The 20,517-nt window shown below is 37.5% G+C and overlaps 1 protein-coding gene across 6 annotated transcripts in view; it reads right to left on the bottom strand.

Annotated features, from left to right (window-relative positions):
- The window catches only part of MIER3 (MIER family member 3), a 53,880-nt gene that overhangs the window by 4,285 nt on the left and 29,078 nt on the right, over nucleotides 1–20,517 (bottom strand). For 4 of the 6 annotated variants that reach the window (XM_046000107.1, XM_046000110.1, XM_046000109.1 and 1 more), the window contains exons 4-12: nucleotides 16,232–16,366; nucleotides 14,228–14,348; nucleotides 13,182–13,267; nucleotides 12,911–12,983; nucleotides 10,555–10,706; nucleotides 7,545–7,626; nucleotides 6,045–6,139; nucleotides 292–419; nucleotides 66–208 (exon numbers count right to left, since the gene is read on the bottom strand). In XM_046000107.1, the coding sequence (XP_045856063.1) occupies nucleotides 66–208; nucleotides 292–419; nucleotides 6,045–6,139; nucleotides 7,545–7,626; nucleotides 10,555–10,706; nucleotides 12,911–12,983; nucleotides 13,182–13,267; nucleotides 14,228–14,348; nucleotides 16,232–16,366 (1,015 nt within the window). The remainder of the gene's footprint in view (nucleotides 1–65; nucleotides 209–291; nucleotides 420–6,044; nucleotides 6,140–7,544; nucleotides 7,627–10,554; nucleotides 10,707–12,910; nucleotides 12,984–13,181; nucleotides 13,268–14,227; nucleotides 14,349–16,231; nucleotides 16,367–20,517) is intronic. The other 2 variants (XM_046000108.1, XM_046000112.1) reach the window with 1 other exon arrangement.

Below are 20,517 nucleotides of genomic sequence, written 5' to 3'. Positions count from 1 at the left end.
GTCCTGAAACGAAGATGACCCAATTTTGCGCTAAGCTAACGAACACAAAAAGATGCTCATTTTACCTGTCAAGTCACTGGCAGTGAAAGAATTGAGAATGTTCAGTTGCTGATCAGGAAGAGGCTCAGGTCGATTGGAAGTTAAGGCTGAAGAATTTACTGTTGAACCCAGAGCTTCTGTTTCATCTACCAAACGATCCATATAGTCCCTGAAAAACATACCCCAGTAACTTCAAGACTGCCTATCACAGTTAAAAACAGAAGTCTCTAAAATCAACCCCATAGTACTTACGTAACTCCAGGGTGATGGTTATATCGCTTCTTTCCAAATCTTGTCTGTTGAGCAAAGTAATCATAACGTTCAGATTTCTTCCACATATAGTAGAATGCTACACATTCAGCAACTGTTCTAGTTCTCACCTAACAAAAAAAAGTTAAAATTTTTAAATAGAAACCAACAGACCCAGCCCATTTTCAGTAACATCTTTTTTTAAAGAGTTTATTTATTTATTTGACAGAGAAAGACAGAGAGCATGCAGCTGCACAAGCAGGGGGAGAGCAGAGGTAGCGGGAGAAGCAGACTCCCCACTGAGCAGAGAGCCCAACTCGGGCTTGATTCTAGGACCCTGGGATCATGACCTGAGTCACCCAGACACGCCCCACCATGCTGTATTTTTGGGTTTTTTTTACAACACTGTAACTTCAATCTATGTGTCTTATTTTCTATCCTCCCTATTATAAATTCTGAACATTTTACTAGTAAAATGTTGTTACGTTTAAACTATTTAATAATAAGGATACCCTCAAAAGTTCAAAGTTTGTTATTTAAATCAGAATGTATTCATTTATAAAATAAATGTGTATCCAGGAATTATCTTACACGTTTCCTGAAAATCTTAAAACAATGGCAACCTTTACTTTTTCCGCACTGAACTCTCACTGTGATGCTGACTGAAGCCAACAGTCCTTCCTAACCCTGAGGGGTCCACGAATGATATTCACTGGCATCCATTAGATTCCAAAATAATATGCAGCTGTATTTTTCTGAGAAGAAGAGCTACAGCATCATCAGATTATCAAAGGGTTCCATAATGCAAAAGGGACACAGAACCCTTAGAAAAGGGAGTAGCACTCAACTGCATCTGCAATGTAAGATGATCTGCTAGCTAATGGCAGGGTGTTTTCCTTCAACATGGGTTTGGTTCATAGCTCCAACAGAGTTTGTAAAAACAACAACAACAACGATAAAAAAATATGAGCCTTGCCAACTTGGCCCCACATCCAGACTGGGGCTGGTCAAACTATACACAGTTACAGGTATGAGTTCAGGCATACAGATAAAGTTCTGTACCCTTATCTAGTAAGCACTTTGCCTATTACTTAATCGGCATCAAATAAAGAAGTTTCAGAGTCTCTATCCTGATTAGTGAGCATGATATAATAAGTTCATAACATAAGGAACTAGCTTTTTAAGCGAAGAAATAAAGTACATATTTCAAAAAACATCATCCACTTTAAGAACATAGGCTTTCTGGGGACAGAGACCTTTCCTGTCTTACTCACTGATGTATCTCTAGCAATTAAAATGTCTGGTAAATGGCAGAACTTAATTATTTATGGAATGAATGGACAGATTTCACTAGTCATTGAAAAATTTGTGTTTTATTTTGACTTAAACAACCAAGACTTCTTGAAAAAAAAATTTTTAAGATTTTATTTATTTGACAGACAGAGATCTCAAGTAGGCAGAGAGGCAGACAGAGAGAGGAGGAAGCAGGCTCCCTGCTGAGCAGTGAGGCCGATGCAGGGATGGATCCCAGGGCCCTGAGATCATGACTTGAGCCGAAGGCAGAGGCTTAACCCACTGAGCCACCTAGGCGCCCCCTTGAAAAATGTTTTATCTACTCAGTAAATTAAGTATTTCATCTCATCTTTAAGAAAACATTAGGTTTTCATACATACAAAAAGGCTCTCAACTATTCAACATCTTACTAGAAGGTCTAGCAAATGCAGTAAGACAAGAAAAAATTAAAAGGTATACGAACTGAGAAGGAAAAAATAAAACTATCTCTGCTCACAGATGACATAACTATTTACATAGAAAATTCCAAAGAATCAGCAAAACACTCATGTAACTAATAAATGATTGTAGCTAGGATGCAGGATACAAGGTTAGTATCCAAAAATCAACTGCTTGCCTATATACCAACAATAAACAACCAATATGTGAAATTTAAAAATACAATAGCATTTACATTAGCACCCCAAAAATGAAATAGTTTAGGTACACATCTAACAAACTGCACACAAGATATTATGTGAGGAAAACTATAAAACCATGATTAAAGAAATCAGAGATCTAAATAAATGGAAAGATACTCCACATCCATGGGTAGAAGACTCATGATTGTTAAGATATCAGTTCTTCCCAACTTGACCTATAGATTCTGGACAATCCCAACCAAAACCCCAGCAAGTTAGTGGGTAAATACTGATAAACTAACTCTAAAGTTTATGTGGAAAGGCAAAAAAAAAACCAAAAACAAAACAAAAAAACAAAAACCAACAAAAAACAAATCAGAGTGGCCAACACAATATTGAAAGAGAAAAACAAAATTGGGGAATGATACTACCCAACTTCAAGACTTACTACTATAAAGTTACAGTAGTCAAGACAGTGTGCTGGGGGGGGGGTGGCGCAGATATAAATTAACACAAGAGAATGGAGAGCCCAGAAACAGACCCAAAGAAAGGCAGTCAACTAACTTTAACAAAGAGTAAAGGCGATGCAATGAAGGATAGTGTTAAATGGTGTTAAACCAAATGGTGTTAAAACAACTGGACATCCACATGTAAAAATAAAACAACACAAAAGAAAGAAAGAAAAGATAAGAAAGAAATTAGACACAGATCTTAACAATTTCACAAAAATAAACTAAAAAATGGAATACAAACATAAATGTGAAACACTAAACTATAAAGCTCCTAGAAGATAACATAAAAGCTAGATGACCTTCGGGATAACAATGACTTTTTAGATGTAAAAGAAAATCTGAGGCTCAGCTGGTTGAGCAGCTGCCTTCGGCTCGGGTCATGATCCCAGCGTCCTGGGATCGAGTCCCACATCAGGCTCCTTGCTCAGCGGGGAGCCTGCTTCTCCCTCTGACTCTGCCTGACACTCTGTCTGCCTGTGATCCCTCTCTCTCTCACTCTGACAAATAAAAAATTAAAAAATCTTTAAAAAAAAAAAAATTCACTAAAATTAAAACCTTCTACTTTGCAAAAAACACTGTTAGGAGAATGAAAAGACAGCCATATACAGGGAGAAAATAATTGCAAAACACATATGTGATAAAGGACTATTACCCAGGGGCACCTGGGTGGCTCAGTGGGTTAAAGCCTCTGCCTTTGGCTCAGGTCATGATCTCAGGGTTCTGGGATCGAGCCCAGCATCGGGCTCTCTGCTTGGCAGGGAACCTGCTTCCCCCTCTCTCTGCCTGCCTCTCTGCCTACTTGTGATTCTCTCTCTGTGTGTCAAATAAATACATAAAATCTTTTTTAAAAAAAGGACATTATTCAAAATACCCAAAAAGAGCACTTAAAACTTTACAATAAGGCAACAAACCATTCAATTAAAAAATGGGCTAAAGACCTTAACAGACACCTCACAAAGAAGAGATACAGATGGCAAATAAACAAATGAAAAGATACTCCACATCTTATGTCATCAGAGAAATGCAAATGAAAACAACAAGACACATTACACACCTACTATAATGGCCAAAATCTAAAACCCTGACAACATCAAATGCTGGAAGGATGAGGAGGAAGAGGAACTCTCAGTGCTGGTGGGAATACAAAATGGTAAAGTCACTTTAGCAGACATTTTAAAGAGTTTGTATGTTTCTAACCAAACATAATCTTACCATGGAATCCAGCAATCCCACTCACTGGCATTTAGCTAAAGGAGTTGAAAACTTAAGTAATATACAAAAACCTTCACACCAGATGTTTACAGCAGCATAAAACTATCAAAACTTGAATGGGACCATGATGCGCCTCAAGGGGAATGGATAAACTGGCATATCCATACAATGGAATAAAAAGAAATGTGATAAAAAGAAATGCACTATCAAGTCATGACAAGACATGAAGAAACCCTTAAATGCATACTACTAAGTCAAAGAAACCAATCTGAAAAGGCTACATACTATATGATTCCAACCATATGACACTCCGAAATGGCAAAGGTATAGAGAGAGTAAAAAGCCAGATGCTGGGGTAGGAGTGGAGGAAGGAGGGGAGGAACAGATTGGAATTGGTTGTAGTACAAAGGATTTTAGGACAGTGAAACCATTCCGTACGATACCATAATGGTGGATATCAATATATATTAATGGCACAAGTCATTACATACCTATCAGAACCATATAACACAAAAAGTGAACCAGTATGTAAACCATGGACTTCAGTTAATAATAATATACCAATATTGGTTCATTAATTATAACAAATGTATCACACTAATCTAAGATATTAATAATAGTGGAAGCTGTGTTTGTGGGGATAAAGGGACATATGGGAATCCTATGTACTTTCTGATCAATTTTTCTATACACCAAAAATTGCTCTAAAAAATAAAGTCTATTATAATGAAAAGAAAAAGGAATAAAATATTGACCTACCCACCCACTTCAAATCTTATGTTCCTTTAGGATGTAGAGCGATAATAACAAATAAACCATACTTTAATGAAACTTAATTATTCCAGACTACTGGGATATACACATGCACACACACTTTTTTAAAAATTGACTTTATTTTTTAGAGCAGTTTTAGGTTCACAGCTGACATGAGCAGCAGAAAGTACAAAGTTAACATAACCATCTTCTACTCCCAAACATACAGAGCTTCCTCCACTATCAATTCCCCCCACAGTGGTACATGTTACAATCAATGACTCTACACCAGCACATCTTTATTACCCGAAGTCCATCATTTACATTAGGGTTCACTCAGGTACTAAACATTATATAGGTACTGACAAATATATGACGACATATATCCACCATTAGAGTATCATACAAAATAGTGCCACTACCCTAAAAATCCTCTGTACTGTGTCTATTCATCACTCCCTCTATGATAAATCTTGTAACCACTGATTTACTGTCTCCCCAGTTTTGCCTTTTCCAGAATGTCATATAGTTGAAATCATGCTGTAATATAACCTTTACAGATTGGCTTCTTTGACTTAGTAATATGCATTTAAAGGTTCCCCCATGGTTTTTTTTGGTGTGTGTCTTGATAGCTCCTTCTTTTTAGAATTGAATAATATGCCATTGTCTGAATGTGTCACAATGTATTTATCCTCCACCTCAAAGGACATCTTACTTGTCTCCAAGTTCTGGCCATTATGATTAAATGTGCTATTAACATTTTGTGTGGATATAAGTTTTCAACTCTTCTGTGTAAATACTAATGACTGTAACTGCTGGATCATATGGTAAGAGTATGATTAGCTTTGTAAGAAACTGCCAAACTATCTTTTTGAAAGGGGCCATACTATTTGCATTCCCATCAGCAATGAATGAGAGTTCCTGTTGCTCCACATCCTTGCTAGCATTTGATGTTATTAAAATATTTATAGTTGGTTTTAGTTAACCAATGTTTCTTCTTTCAGCAACTACGGTTCTGGCTGCTAAAGAGAAATATTTTTGAGACCGTAAACTTATGAAGAGCTTAGAAAGAAATCAAAGTCAAGGCAAACAGAAGAAGAGTAAGACTACGTAGAAAATATAGTCAATCCATTCTCCATGAGTAGAGTGTAACAACTATGTATGTCAAAAGATAGGTGAGTCCTCTATCAGCCACCCTGCGTGAAAGCCAATCCCAGTCATGTGCAGAGCAACTTAAGAAATGCTAACGGCAGGAAAGGATTAACAAACTCTTCCTTTTTTTTTTTCCCTACCCAAGTGACTTAAAACTTACATGCTTCTATTCATTGTCTATACTAACTGATCTATACTAATTTGCCTAACTTACCTTATTCTTCTGTATAAGATGAAAATCTTTTCCAAAAAGCATGAGTGCATGTTCAAAGCTCCGGCATTCTTCTTCCGTCCATGCAGTCATTCCTTCTAAAAAGATTTAGAAAGAAACTTTATTGGCTTCAGAGCTCTTTTACATGAATTGCCAGTTCACACTTTCAGTATGTTTCCCCTATAAAAGGCCATTAAGTAACGATCCCTCTCTCTCTCAATCTCTCTCTCACATGTACACATACACACAGTTCTGTATGCAGAAATCAGTTAGGATTACCAAAAGTATGCACAATACAAATCTTATTTAAAAATCAACAATGCCAAAATACAAACAATGGGTTCTTTTTCTCTACATGGGAGGATAAGAATAATAATGTTTTTCTATCATTTATGCTCGCTGTTTTTTTTAATTTTTTTAAACAATGAGCATGTATTTTTTCAAATTAAAAAAGTTATCTCGTTTATGGGGAAAAAAGCCTTATTTTGGGTATTATATCAAAACCATAGTGCTTTTAATTAAAGACCATAAGTAACCAATACATATTTATTTAAAGTCAGTTTGCAGAGTGCTACACTCTGGAAACCCAATGGGAATATGAACAGCCCATGCTCTTAAAAGACTAAATCCCATTCGACTGCTCAGAAGATGCTAATATGAGTGACCTCAAATCTGCTTGGGGCAGAGGAACTTGAAGTTCTTTACTTGAAGACACTGGGGACCAGGTCCTCCCTAAGAGTAGTCCACCATAAAGACAAAACATAGTTTGAACTAAAGAAAAAAACCAGTATTTAGTTTTTGAGATTAGGAAAGCTTAAAAATAATTTTCTCAAAAAAGCAACTTCTGTAAGAAAACACTTCTACAGACTATCTCAACCTATAAGTTTAAATGTACTGTTTTCAGCTTTTCTATTCCTCCAAATCATTTATATATTAATGAGTATTATTTCACTGTATATCTACTTAATGAAAGTTATGGTGCATGCAATTATTTATATAGTGACAAAACTACTGAAATTAAAGGTAACCATTTTCCCTGACACACATAAAACAAAGCCTAAGTACTGTAAAAATTTTATTACATGATTACTAAAAATACCTTCTTTGTAATAAATTCAATGGAATATGTTATAATACATTTTTTTTATCTGTAATCTTTTCATTTCCTGTTTGGTTTAAAAAAAACAACTTTTCAATGAAATCATAAAATCATTCTTTTTAATTACTTTGGATATATTGTCATCTCTGGGGTCTGCTTTGTTCTGTAACTATTTCTTCAAGAAAGTGGAGGTGACAGGGGGATAACTAATTTGTATTTGAACAATCTCTCGTACGTCTAAAAATAGAGGGCAAGAAAAGGAAAAAATTATTGGCTATGAAGATGAACAGAGATCTTACAAAAGTGTTACAGGACTGCTCCATCCTTTACAATACTTTGCTTATTCTAATCCCCAAATGAGCATGCCCTATCACTTCCCTCTCTTGATCCCAAGCGTTCCTTACCTTGAGATGCCTTTCCATTGCAGCAGTACCTTTCAATTGCTTCCTTTATATTATGGTTACACTTGAGAAGTTCATATAATGCCTACAAGAGAAAGGAAAAAAAAAAAAAACCTATCCAATAAAAACTACCAGAAATTCACACTTAAGAGCATTAAAACAAATAGACACAAAAAAAGGGGTGGGGGGGGGGACTAGTAAGGGTCCTAACAAATACTGTCTGAAATGCTATCTAAATGCAAGACATTTAGGGGTATGTTTGCCCAAACATTTCATCTACTTAACTATCCTGGTGATGGACTCTCATATCCCAGGAGTTTGTTCATTTTCACTCTACCCCTCAGAAGTCACTTGCCAGTATACTTTTTTATTTATTTATTTATTTTAATTGCGAGGCCATCTGAACTGGGCAATTTCCCTGTTAGATGATTTTTTTTCTAGTTGGGAAAAATTAGCATTATGGTCTTATTTCTTGACATGACCTACTCCCTGCCTTTTAGAGCGTTAATAAGAGGGAACAGCAGCAGACCTAGAAGAGAAGGATGGGTACTTGAGTGACTGGTGTTTATAATGGTCTCATGGTCTACTATGAAGGGTGTCATTTTTCTTAAAATTAGAATTTCTTCTCATTAAATCTGTTTGGAATTACAAATATATGAAATAGCAGCAGAGAGAACTTAAATGAAAGTAAAATAATAATCCACCTTCCCAGGTAATTTCCAAGAAAGGCAAAGAGGGCTCAATATTAGTAAATCTATTAATACATCAATAGGTTAATAATCAGAAAATCACCATTAAAAAACAATCCGGCTGCTAAAAAAGCATCTGATAAATCAGTATCCATTTCTAATTTTATAAAGGACAAAAAGCATCTGATAAATCAGTATCCATTTCTAATTTTATAAAGGACAAAAACCATTATAAGTAGATGGTTACTACCTTCGTATAATAAAGACAGCCTCTATCAAACCAAGCACTGCTTATTATTCTTTTTTTTTTCCATTTTATTTATTTTTTCAGCGTAACAGTATTCATTCTTTTTGCACAACACCCAGTGCTCCATGCAAAACGTGCCCTCCCCATTACCCACCACCTGTTCCCCCAACCTCCCACCCCTGATCCTCCTAAACCCTCAGGTTGTTTCTCAGAGTCCACAGTCTCTTATGGTTCGCCTCCCCTCCCCAATGTCCATAGCCCGCTCCCCCTCTCCCAATCCCACCTCCCCCCAGCAACCCCCAGTTTGTTTTGTGAGATTAAGAGTCATTTATGGTTTGTCTCCCTCCCAATCCCATCTTGTTTCATTTATTCTTCTCCTATCCCCCTACCCCCCCATGTTGCTTCTCCATGTCCTCATATCAGGGAGATCATATGATAGTTGTCTTTCTCCGATTGACTTATTTCACTGGGGGGGGGGGGGGGTTCTTTTTGACAGCTGCAAAGCTACTCTGAAATTCAGCTACAATGATTTCTGTATGTTACTTGGAAATTCAAGTCTGAGTCCAACTATCTCTGGATATTCATTTCAGTTAGGATTATTGAGGCTAAAGATACAGAGTGAAAAGTATACAAGAGGGGCAAAATGATGTCAGATGGCAAAACCAGGGGCATTAAAAAAAAAAAAAGACCCTTACTAGGCAATACTCCCAGTCCCATCCCACATACAATCAAGAGTATCCTGCAACTATATGTACACAGTGCCTAACAAATGCTCCTAAAACATATTTATACAATCTTAATAGGTAATACATTTCAACACTTCCTGAACAGAGTTCAAGAATAATCCAAAAAATACCTTTATTATAAAATCTCAGGTCCAACCATACAGAATGTTTAAATAAGTTATATTATAGCTACAGGATGGAAGAATATATAGTCATCAGGAAGAGATACTAAAGAATTCTCAATGGCAAGGAAAATAAATGATTCAAATTAAAATATGCACATACACATAGAAAAAGGACCAGAAGAGAAAATGTTAAACAGTATGGAGCGGTTATCACTAGGTCATGGGACTTTTTCTTTTTTTCTTTCTTTCTTTCTTTCTTTCTTTGACAGACAGAGATCACAAGTAGGCAGGGAGGCAGGCAGAGAGAGAGACAGAGAGAGAGAGAGAGAGAGAAAGAGAAGGAAGCAGGCTCCCTGCTGAGCAGAGAGCCCGATGTGGGGCTTGATCCCAGGACCCTGGGATCGTGACCTGAGCCGAAGGCAGAGGCTTTTAACCCACTGAGCCACCCAGGCGCCCTGGTCGTGGGACTTTTTCTTAACCAACGTTTTCCAAGTTTTAAAAATCTATAGCGAAAGAGATATCCAGTTCACATATAAGAAATACTTGAATCAGGGGCGCCTGGGTGGCTCAGTGGGTTAAGCCGCTGCCTTCGGTTCAGGTCATGATCTCAGAGTCCTGGGATCGAGTCCCACATTGGGCTCTCTGCTCAGCATCGAGCCTGCTTCCCTCTCTCTCTCTCTGCCTGCCTCTCTGTCTACTTGTGATCTCTCTCTGTCAAATAAATAAATAAAATCTTAAAAAAAAAAAAAAATACTTGAATCATATATAAGAAAGTCAAGAAAGTGGCGTAATCGGTCAAGCATCTGACTCCTGATTTCAGCTCAGGTCATGATCTTAGGGTTGTAAGATCGAGCCCCACATCCCGCTCAGGGCTGAGCAAGGAGCCTACTTAAAATTCTCTGACCTCGGGGCACCGGGTGGCTCAGTGGGTTAAGCCTCTGCCTTCGGCTCAGGTCATGATCTCAGGGTCCTGGGATCAAGCCCCACATCAGGCTCAGCAGGGAGCCTGCTTCCCTGACCCCCACCTCTCTCTGCCTGCCTCTCTGTCTACTTGTGATCTCTCTCTCTCTGTCAAATAAATAAATAAAATCTTTAAAAAAAAAAAAAAAATTCTCTGACCTCCATCCCTGTCCCCCTTCCTTAAAAAAAAAAAAAAAAAAGAAAGAAAGAAAAAGAAAACCAAGAAGAGATTAATTAGCTGCTGTTTCAACAGAAGTGGAAGTATACCTGTTCATTGTCCCTTGTGTGCGTTCCTGCAGATATCCTATCCATTATTTTTTCATTTCCAGTTCTTAATGAGGTCTCAACAAGGTACTCCTTAACTTTGCTCTCCAAAACCACACCAGGACGCCAAAGTAACTGGTCTTCATTTTCATACACTAATAAAGAAAATTTCATTAACACATTAAAAATAGTGAACATACTCCTAGATGTATATTAATTGTCCTTCCTCTTCTTTGATAGGCTACACACTACACACAACTAACTTTGAGGATAGCAGCAATTTGACTGTCTCACAAGGTGACTCTTTAATTGGTAAAGGTACAAAAAAAATTTTTTGGACTTTATGGGAGGGCCGAGTGTTTCAATGCCTAGAGCAAGTAGCTTTCTCACTGATAGGATTTACTATCCAATCAGAAGGCATTCTATGCCTAGTGAAATCTAATGTAAAACTCAGAAGGGTGTTTTATATTCTCCTAATGATGGGGGAAAAATAACGTGTATAAATTCTGTAATAGCCTCCCTGGAGTTTTTCTTGAACTCTATGCCTCTATGATGTGAATAGGTTAAAAACAAATAAAACAAACAAAAATAAATAAAAACCAAAATATCTGCCAAAAATGAAATACCTAAGAAAGGTAGCTTTTTATTTTACTAATTTCCTCCCAAAGAGTGAATTTTACTTAAAGGAGAATACACATCAATCAAAAAGGGAAAAGAATGATTAACAGTAAGAGAACTAAACTTTCCAAAATATCTTAAAGAGATTGATCTATTACTAACCAGAATGTCACTAAAACAAGGTGTAAATTCTATTAATGCACACACTGCCACCATACTTAAAGCTTCTACTTCACACAAAGTAACACAGATGGCACAAATATTTATCCCATTGCTTCAAGTGCAATGCACTCTTCAAGTGTATGGTAAGTACTAAATATAGCTAATAAAATGATTTACTGAGAGTTCACTATGTACCATGAACCAGGATAAGTGCTTTATATTCAGAACTATGTGAGGCAGGCACTATCGCTCCCGGTGAGCAGGAAAGTTAAAAATAAAATATGCCTATGAACCAGCAAGACTGACTTTTGATGTACATTCCTCTCCTCTTTGTCAAAACTGAAATAGGTAAAGCAGTCTGGGTTTATTCCCTCCAAGGGGAGAAGGTATACCTTCCCTCCTGAATGTGTACAACTGAGAGATGACTACCTCTGTTACGTTTAATCTAAGAACTGACAGTGGCTGAGCATGTTCTTGACTTCAAGGGTGTGTGTCATTTGGGTGGGGGATCACCACCTCTCTAGTGAGAGGCTGGGCCATCTCAAGATCAACTACTGTTTTTGCTTCCCTGAGACAAAAGCATTTTGAGAGCAATTCAGAAAAACGTTGTTCCTGAAGCTGTCAATGCTAACAATCTTAGGGTAGCCCATCTTCCCTTCCTTTAAATGGAGGATGACCTAACAGAGCAAAGGGAAAAAGAAAAACTCAGGAAGAGTTGTGTTGCTGTGCTGCTCTGGCCCCATGATGTCACAGGGACAAACTGACTCCTTAGGGAAAGTCAAATGTGCACGGTCAAATCTGCAGGCTTCCCAAGTTCAGCTAGGGAAATGTACCTGTATTTTTATTTTCTGCCATATTTTCAGAACCAACTATAACTGGGATCTACCAAAAATGTGAAGAAAGACCAATCACACTTAAGTAGGGGTATACAAAAAAAGAAACAGAATCGTGTTCTATCACGTTCTCTTTCAGGGCTCGTACAGGAGAATTTCTTCTAGAGTCTTTATTCATCAAGAGTTTTCTTTGCAAGAGCATTTTATCTCTAATGTGCTCATTATCTCAGGTTATAAGATTCTACCCACTTCTACTAGAGTGGGATGTAGGTCAAACAGATGCACCTGCAGAGGCATTCCATGACTTTACCTGGTGCCTTAGCGTACCTGTAGGGCTAAGAAGCACTGTATAGCACAGACGTGGTTCTCTGAGTCTGTTAATTTTGATATATTATTCCTGAGTCAGGCCTAAACTTTCGCTGACTCCAAATCTATCTTTACACTGTCAAGGTTGAGGGTACCTCGGTTGCTCAGTTGGTTAAGCATCTGCCTTTGGCTCTGGTCATGATCCCAGCGTCAAGGGACTGAGTCCCACATTGGCCTCCCTGCTTGGTGGGGAGTCTGCTTCTCCCTCCCCCTCTACAGTTCCCCCTGCTTGCACATTCTCTCTTTCTCTAATAAATAAATAAAATCTTCCCGAAAAATTGATGTATACTCCCTAGGTTGATATATAATCAAATAAACAAATATATCAAGGGATAGCTTGGCCTACCAAATAGTATCAAAATCAAAACCAAAAATCTTACCTTTCTCATCACCATCATACTCTCCAAGGTAAGGGGGAATCTCTGCCTGATACTGTAAACCAATCATTATTTCCTACAAGAAAATTCAGAAGTAAAAAAAACTTATAAAAATACACTGAAAAACCAGTTCCAACTCATTAATGAGTTACTACAAGTTGAAAGAACTTTCATCTCACACAGCAAAATTATCTTAAGTTACTTCAGAAACGTTTTTAAAAGCTACTTTAGTCCAAACTATCCACTAAGTTATTATGATGGTAACTCAACTTACTTTCCTTAAATCTTCAGGTGAGTTACCACTGTCTGTTTCAACATCTTCAACTTCTGATTCCTTATCTCCATCACATGTAGTATTTGCTAAAAAAAAAAAAAAAATTAAATTTTAAAAAGGTTTTTACTGCCTGTTTTTGCAGCACATGTCCCTGACACATGGTATTTTGTAAAAAATCTGTTGAATGAATGAGATCAGCACAAATATACTCAACTTATTGTACTATTTACATTTTAAAACTAGTCAAAACAAGACACTGAAAATACTAAGAAAGTGTATAGTATCCTTAAGATTTTTTTGGTCTACTGTCAAATAGTTTCCGAAGGCAAAGGAAAACCACTATGTTCACCCTAAAAAAAAACAGAAAGCACTAGAGTTCTTTTATGCTAACCCAGAATGGGACACAGACAAAGAGGTGCATATTAAGTCTATCAAAACTGTTTTTGCACACATACACCTATATGTGTATTTGCATTTATTTGTTAAGTGAATAGTTCTTCTATGATCAAAATACCTAAAAAAATAAGCAAAACTGTACGTAAGAAATTATTTCACTTAAAGACGTTTTAAATATTACTGATACACATTAAGGGGTAACACCAAGAACTAAAAAGAAGAAAAAAGAATTAAATAAATCACTAAAAAGATAAAAAATACTTATTGAGCATCTGATGGTTTGCAAAACCAGGAGAGTAAAGGGCCTTCTAAAACAAGTCCAAAAATGTCCATAAAATTTCATGGTTGAAGAACTAAGATTGGTTACCATAGCAACAGATGAATCTTGGGAAAGAAAATAGACAGCTTTGCAAAACTAACCAAATGTTTTAGGTTTTAAAACAACGTTAGTTCAACTCTACCCCAATAAAAAGTTACAATCGTATTTGGATTGTAATAGAATTATATTTCCATTAAGTAAAACACTTAGAATATTCTGACGAACTCTTTTGTTCTTTTGTTTTATGTCTGACAAACTAGTGAATGCCATAAAACGTACTTGAGCCAGAGCATCAGTGCTACTATTAACCAGTAACGACTGAGTTTCTTACATCGTAAAGGCCTAGGGAAGAAATCGGAAGTTTCATGGGAAGTCACAGATGGTGTCAGGTCATCTGCAGAAGACTGAGTTTCCTCATCATCACCTGACAATAGGTCTTTTGCTATTTCCTCCTAAAAGAATAAGAATGCAGTGCTGGAGTTAGAAATTACTACATCTCATTAAAAAATTTTTTTCATTTAAAAAAAGAAATTATACTTCATCAATTTCATGTTATTTATAAACAAATTATGTATTATGATACAATTAAAAACTTGTTGAAGGCCCCTTAGTTTTGAGGAAAGTAAATCCGAAATGCTCTTGTAATTTACTTCATATATATAAATACTTAATAACACTTGGTATTTAACTACATATAATATTTATTAACTATATTATTACAGACTTAAACAATCTGCCTAACTCACGGAGAAGCAGGAAGCCTATCCGAACCTGCAGGCTAATTTTTCATGAATTTACAACAAAATTAATCTTTTTTTTAAAGATGTTATTTATTTATTTGATAAAGAGAGAGACAATGAGAGAGGGAACACAAGTAGGGGGAGTGGGGAGGGAGAAGCAGGGAGAAGCTTCCTGCTTGGCAGGAAGCCTGATGCAGGGCTCGATCCCAGAACCCTGGGATCATGACCTGAGCCAAAGGCAGACATTTAATGACTGAGCCACCCAGGTACCCCAAAAATCATCTTATTTCTATGTGAGTAAAAATTAAACTCACTTTCTACCAATATAAGTAAATAAAACCAAAAATTCTCCAAACTCCTATTCTCCAATAATTAAAAAAAAATCTAACCAATGAAAAACTCTGACTAGTGATATAATTTTAAAAGAAACAGGTTTGAATTAACTTTTATCTAAGGATATAGTCATCTGTGTTCTGGTACATAGTAGGCACTCAATATTTCCTGGGTGACTACAGTCATTAAGGTGTGGTACATTAATACCACATTTGACTGAAAAAGGGGAACAACAAAACTCACAGGAAGAGGTTCCAAGATGTGGATTCCTCTCCCTGTCTGAGATCTGAAAGGCAAGGAAAGCTTTCCAGAGACCACAGAAAGTTAGCAGAGATCATGGCTGTATGAACTTTCCTCCGCACGGACTATGCCTTCCCTGCAACCAACAATGTTACAGATATATCTCCAAGACCTTAGCTGCTGTGGCTGCTGCCACTCACAGAGCCCAAGAAAACAGAACTTCTCTCCAACCATGCCACACCTAAGCCAGCTTGGCTTGAAGGCTTCTGGGGGATTTATTAATCAATGGATTCAAGAGTTCAGAAGATCAAAAACAGGGCAAAATCTAAGTTTAGATATAATACATCAACATAGGAAAGATAAACTTTATGGGAGAACACTCAAACATACAAAGTATTAAGAAGCTACTAACACTTTTAAAGCAGTGTAATCAAAGCCAAACAATATTTAAATTGGTCACCATAATGATAAAGAGCAATGGGTCAATAAGAAATTTACATTTCAGGGGCGCCTGGGTGGCTCAGTGGATTGGGCTGCTGCCTTCGGCTCGGGTCATGATCTCAGGGTCCTGGGATCAAGCCCCGCATCGGGCTCTCTCCTCTGCGGGGAGCCTGCTTCCTCCTCTCTCTGCCTGCCTCTCTGCCTACTTGTGATCTCTCTCTGGCAAATAAATAAATAAAATCTTAAAAAAAAAAAAAAAAAAAAAAAAAAGAAATTTACATTTCAGAAATATAAAAGCTTCAATTAAAAGGAAACTAATAAAACACCCAATGGTAATGGATCTGGAATTTTTCTTCTTTTTTTAAAATTTTATCTTATTTTGTTTTCAGTGTTCCAAAAATTCATTGTTTATGCACCATACCCAGTGCTCTATGCAATACATGCCCTCCATAATACCCACCACCAGGCTCACCCACCCCCCACCACCCGTAAGACCCTCAGTTTGTTTCTCAGAGTCCACAGTCTCTCATAGTTTGTCTCCCCCTCCAATTTCCCCCAACTCACTAAATGCCTGTACTTACTTTGTCTAGTGTCATGTCAGGTAGTTCATCAGCAAGTTCACTTGGAGAGCTATTTGCACTGGAATTTGCCACTGCTGGAATTGTAGGTTCATAGCCATAGAATGCCAGTAAATCTTCTAGAGGCATGTTTCCTTCCTATTCAAGCCAGGACACAAACATAAGCTCAGTAGATGTCACAATACAGAAGCACAGATAAACTGTGATGCCATTAATGTTCATAAAACACATTTTCAAAAAAACAGCAGTATCATATCAAAGCCAAATTTTAGTTGTTCTTTTTGTACTATTGCTAGAAAACAGGCTCAAGCACTTAGAGTATTGTTAATATATTAACAAAAAAAACCAATGATTAATATCTTCATTTTTATTTCCAGCAGCACTTTACTCTTTAAAAAATTCCTCAAATATTTGCTTGAGTGATCTTTTTTTTTTTTTTTTAAATACTTTTTTTATTTATTTGACAGAGAGAAATCACAACTAGGCAGAGAGGCAGGCAGAGAGAGAGGAGGAAGCAGGCTCCCTGCAGAGCAGAGAGCCTGATGTGGGGCTCAATCCCAGGACTCTGGGATCATGACCTGAGCTGAAGGCAGAGGCTTTTAACCCACTGAGCCACCCAGGCGCCCCTTGAGTGATCTTTTTTTAAAGCATTCACATTAGTATAAAGATTTACCTTGAAAGAACTCACAATTAATCAATCAATAACTTCATTATAATATTCAGCTTGTTTCCTTGGACTTAACAATTGACCACTTGGTTTATTCTTCATGTTAATTAGATGATAGCTGAAGGGCAACCACTGCGAAGCAATCACTAATACTAATAATACTTATATATTACTATTCAAAATTATCCTTTTATATTACTAACATTTTATCTGTACTCTGTACAACTGTTTTAAGTTTCTCTCCTATAAACACCTAATGAAGTTAGTATCATTACCACCATCTTAGAGATGACAAAACAGAGGCTTAGTTCTGGGTTCAAATCCCAGTGCCAGTTCACTTACTTGCTGCAGTGCTTTGATAAAAGTACATACTTTGGCTGCAATGCTTCCTGTTATGAATACCTATGCTATGCCACATTTTGGTACACTTTCCCCCCCAACTAATCCATCTGAAAATAAGTGGTGTATCACCTTTTCAAAAATACCTTAATTCAACTACTAAAGTGTATACAACTATTTATAATTATTCAAATACATAAATACAAAAAATATATCTATAGATTAATCTACTCAACATTTTATGAGATGTTTATGCTCATCTATTAAGAAATTCATTAAGCTTGCTTATAGGTTTAGTTTTCCCTTTAAGGCAAAATGCCAAAGTCATGAAGCAAAAGCATGAAAATGCTAAAGCTGAGTATGTAAAACATGTCCTCAGCTGATCACAAAGTGAGTTGAAATGAGCCACTTGTGATTTCTAGAAACACACTGCCTGCCAGGCTCGGGGAGGTGCCCAAGAATCTGACTTTCACCTTTATAGGTCTAGAACTTGTATTTTTCACTGTGCCTGATTCAAACAAATTCATGCTAAATGAACTTAGAATAAGGTTTATAACAGAATTTGACTTTGTAAATTTGCAGTAGGAGACCTGTGCCTTTCCAGTGACCATACCAATCATGTCACTCGTGAAATCCTTTCAGCTTGGGATTGAAATCAGTTAAAAAGCTGCTTTAGGGGCGCCTGGGTGGCTCAGTGGGTTAAGCCGCTGCCTTCGGCTCAGGTCATGATCTCAGGGTCCTGGGATCGAGTCCCGCATCGGGCTCTCTGCTCAGCGGGGAGCCTGCTTCCCTCTCTCTCTCTCTGCCTGCCTCTCTATCTACTTGTGATCTCTCTCTGTCAAATAAATAAATAAAAAATCTTTAAAAAAAAAAAAAAAAAAGCTGCTTTAGTAGCATGGAGTCAGCAGAAATGGAGTTGGAAGTTCATCCACGCCATGGGAAAACCTCATCGATTATTCTTCTCTCAAATCAAAGAACAGAACCCCTCAAATGTGCCCAGAACCAGATTTAGTCTCTCTAACCCTGCTCCTTTCAGATTCCATGCAGCCCATTCCCTTTGGCTCATATCAGTTCTAAGAGGAGATTGTGTTGCAGCTTTTGTAAACCACCTGTCTGTATTACTTCTTCAAAACCTCATAGTTTCTATGTCAATTTTCATGCATCATACACTAATAGTCCACCTTTCCATCAATACAGCATTTACTGGGTTCTAGGTACTATGCAGAGGTTGCTAGCTGTGGATACAGAAATTTATAGAAAATCCTTGCTCTCAATGAGTTCAGTCTTGATGGAAGAAACTGGTAAGTTAACAATTACAATACAATGCGGTGACCACAATAATCAATTCCAGAAATGGTAGTATACATTGATAGATAAGAGAAGGGAAGAACTAAACTCTAGGAATAATGGCATGCATGAGATTAGGGAGGTGCCACATAGGGTGCAAAGACCGAGCTAAGCAACATTCAATAGATGAGAGCTATGTACTAGGGCCTTCTGGTGTGTCATAAGAAACACTGACTGAGCAGTTACTGGGTGCCAGTAAGCCACTGTGCCAAGTGCTGGTATAAAAAAGAGGTCTTGCCCTTCTACAATGCACAGTCTGGGGGACCAGGGTGGTAGGGGAAGAAGGTGGAGGGGGATAATGACAATACCCAAATACAAAACTGTCAATTATGATGAATCCAAAGGAAATAAACAGGGTCCTGAAATACAGAATAATGTAGAGTGTACTTTTACAGGATCAAAGGGAAGATCAATGGGAAGTGAACGAAAACTAAAAAAAAAAAAAAAAAAAAAAAAAGTGGGGGGATGAAGGGGAGGTGCTATGACTTTATTTTTTCTTAAATGTTGGGCAGTTACATAAAGAAAAGGATGAGGAGATGGAGAGATAAGGGAAAAGCAGGGAGACCACCTAAGGGTTCCATGCTGGATTAAGGTAGTGATATAAACATGGAGAAAAGTAAATAGATGATATATATTCTAAGGTGGAATCAAATAGGTTCCTGGATGTGGGAGTGAAAACAATGTCTCTCCAGATTTCTATTTAAGCAACTCTATTTGAGTAAAAGTGGTAACTTTTATTGAGATAGAAAGGACTGAAGAAGGGGTGCCTGGGTGGCTCAGTCGGTTAAACCGAGCCTTCAGCTCAGATCATGATCCCAGAGTCCTGGGATCGAGTCCCACATTGGGCTTCCTGCTCAGAGGGGAGCCCTTCTCCTTCTCCCTCTGCCTGCTGCTCCCTCTGCTTGGGCTCCCTCTCTGTCAAATAATAGAACCTTTAAAAAAATAAAAAAAAACAAAGGACTGAAGGAAGGGTTTCTGAAGGAAAAAAGAGTTTTGCAGAAGACAAAAGTTAAGTTGGAGAGGACTATGAAACATCTAAGTAGAAGAGTCAAGTTGGCCAGCAGCCTAGTTCACAGGATCAGGCTGGGCTAGAGATATAAATATGGCATTTGTTAGCATCTAGATGATACCTAAAGCCAAAGGTGAGAGGACAGACAGAAAAGAGAAGGGAATATTAGAAGAACTTCCAGATATATTACCCTACAAGATGATGTGCTATGTCTGGAAAATTTTAAGTACAATATACATTTTGAAAATAACATTCTAGGGGGGAGTAGAAGAATGAGAGCCTCAACTAAGGAAGGGAATTATCTGACTGAAATTAAGAGAAAAGAATGTTATTTCTTGACGTACTTGATAAAATGAATCAAAGTGACAGAGGAGTCTAAACGGATTGCCGGTTTCTGACCTGCAAAGGCTAAATACCTATAGCACTGTTATGAGACAGAAACATCAGACAAACTTGAAGGTGGACAATGGGGTGGTAAATGATAATTCAAGGCAAAGGTGAAGCAATGGGCTTGAATGAGGTCACCCAGAAAAGGGATAGAGAGTGAGAAGACAAAAGCTAGAACTCTGGGAAATGCCATCAATTAAAATGCGGGCAATGAAAGAATGGCCCATAAATACAAAAGAGGGAGATACCAGAAAGGAGAACTAAGAGAAAGCAGAATTTATTACATAAGCTAAGGAAGAAGCAAGTGTGGAGAGACCAGAGATAGTCACTTGGGCCAAATATCAGAGAAAATCAAGTGAAATAAAGAGAAACAGGAATTCTAGGTACCCGTCAAGCAGGAACTATTGGTGACCCTACAGCCTGTTGGGAGAAACAAAGCTGAATTGATGGAGGGGAGACGGTACTCTGAATGGACTGAATGGAGGGAAGAAAGTATACACACTATAAAACAAGAATCACTAAAGGCAACACAGGTTTAAA

Source organism: Meles meles, chromosome 3, assembly GCF_922984935.1.
Source record: "Meles meles chromosome 3, mMelMel3.1 paternal haplotype, whole genome shotgun sequence".
In the NCBI taxonomy this organism is placed as follows: domain Eukaryota; kingdom Metazoa; phylum Chordata; class Mammalia; order Carnivora; family Mustelidae; genus Meles; species Meles meles.
Note: the sequence above shows the minus strand (reverse complement) of the source record. Positions and strands in the feature narration are given on the sequence as shown.